The sequence below is a fragment of the Mixophyes fleayi genome, chromosome 2 (assembly GCF_038048845.1).
Source record: "Mixophyes fleayi isolate aMixFle1 chromosome 2, aMixFle1.hap1, whole genome shotgun sequence".
NCBI lineage: Eukaryota > Metazoa > Chordata > Amphibia > Anura > Limnodynastidae > Mixophyes > Mixophyes fleayi.
Window position 1 is genome coordinate 9,145,132 of NC_134403.1, and position 1,859 is coordinate 9,146,990.

At 36.5% G+C, this 1,859-nt stretch overlaps 1 protein-coding gene across 1 annotated transcript; it reads right to left on the reverse strand.

Annotated features, from left to right (window-relative positions):
• Positions 1-413: 413 nt before the first annotated feature.
• On the reverse strand, positions 414-1,406 carry LOC142139741 (olfactory receptor 52B2-like). Its single transcript, XM_075197610.1, has one exon. The coding sequence runs from the start codon at positions 1,401-1,403 to the stop codon at positions 414-416; it is 990 nt and encodes a 329-aa protein (XP_075053711.1). The 5' UTR covers positions 1,404-1,406.
• Positions 1,407-1,859: the final 453 nt, after the last annotated feature.

Here is a 1,859-nt window from a genome sequence, read left to right on the forward strand (position 1 = left end):
ACATCTAATGAATTGATGCACATAAAAACTGAATCAAATAGGTTTTATGGAATTATACATGTGTAATGCCTTTGTTCATGTATGTCCATTTATAATCACCACCTGCAGTTTGCGTATTGATCTGTCTGATTTGACCATAGGAAATTATGGGATAATCATTAATGGACATTTCGCTGATGAATTCCCTGTTGCAAAGAGAAGAGTCAGAATATTACTATATTTGGACTTAAATATAACATCTCAGTTGTATCAAATGGTCACCTACTACAGCACTCAACATACATTTCAGCTATGCTATAAACAATACTTGCATAGTAAGATAATACATTACATTTTACAAACTTTTTATTTATTTACAGTATGTGTTGATATATGCATGCCCTCTTAGATTAATCGAGAAGAGATGAGAAACCTTAAGAGACTCTAATACTAGTTTTCAGAGTAAAGATGGAGAACCGATGTCTAGTTATCTTCTTAAACATCATGGAAACCAGCCTTTGTCTAATCTCTCTGGTCCTCATGCCATAGATTATGGAGTTCATCATTGGAGGAACAAGGACATAGAGATTGGCCAGAAGAATGTGGACAGTCGGTGGGATTTTACCTTGACCTACTCGCTGGGCTATGAAAGAGAAAAATGCAGGTATGTAGAAGATCAAGATGACACATATGTGAGAGATGCTTGTACTGAAGGCTTTGAAACGACCTCCTGCGGACGGAAGTCTTAGAACTGCCCGGATAATGACAGAATACGACACAGCAATAAGGATCATGTCTACTCCTGTTGAGGAAAATGCTGCAACCAGACCATAGATATTATTGACTATGATGTCTGCAGTTGCCATGCGAGCCATTGCTATGTGTTCACAGTAAGTGTGTGGGATTTTATTGCTTTGCTGGTATGGAAGCCGATTAAGAAGAAGTATGAGAGGCAATATAATGGAGAAAGCTCTTGTAAAAGCTAAAATCACTGTCCTATATATGAATGCATTCGTCATGATGATAGGATAGGTCAAGGGGGAGCATATAGCAACATAACGGTCATATGCCATAGTCAAGAGGATTGATGACTCAATCACAAAGAGGAAGTGGATGGAGAAGATCTGGACAAGGCAGCAGTCAAAGAGAATTTTATGAGAATTAAACCAAAAAATACTAAGAGTCTTTGGTACAGTGGAAGAGCACAAGAGAAGGTCAGACACCGTCAACATTGCTAAGAAGATGTACATGGGCTGGTGGAGGTTTTTATTGGCCGCGATGACCGATAACAAAACTGAATTTCCAAACATGGCCGTAACATACATGATGCAGAATGGGATGGAGAGCAGAAGATGTGAGTCCTCCAGACCAGGAATCCCCATCAACAAGAAATAATCAGGGTGGAAACTGGTCAAATTTGACATTACTGTGATGAACTATATTCACAGATAATTTCAGCATCTGTAGAAAACAAAAGCACTGTAATTATCCACAAGTATTAAATATGATTCACAATGAGAAACAAAGCTCAATATTTTTTACAACTTACAAGTAAACTTCCTAAATCCATGCACCATTTTCAGACATTGAGGGGAAGGAATATGCTTGTGATCCATCTAATGAGTAATTATTTTATGTTACGGAACAACAATCAAACTACACAATAATAAATATAGAAAAACATAAAATTGCTGCCTTTGCTTCATCAATTTTATCAACATTCAGCCATACACATTAAATCTGATGATAAGATCTGATAGGTTTTAATCGAACTGTTATAAATAAAATAATAAATTAAATACCTTTTGATATAGATGTCTGAATTTGAAGGGGTGGAATTGGCGTTCTTTGGAAAATGTGTATCCTAAACATGTGACTAT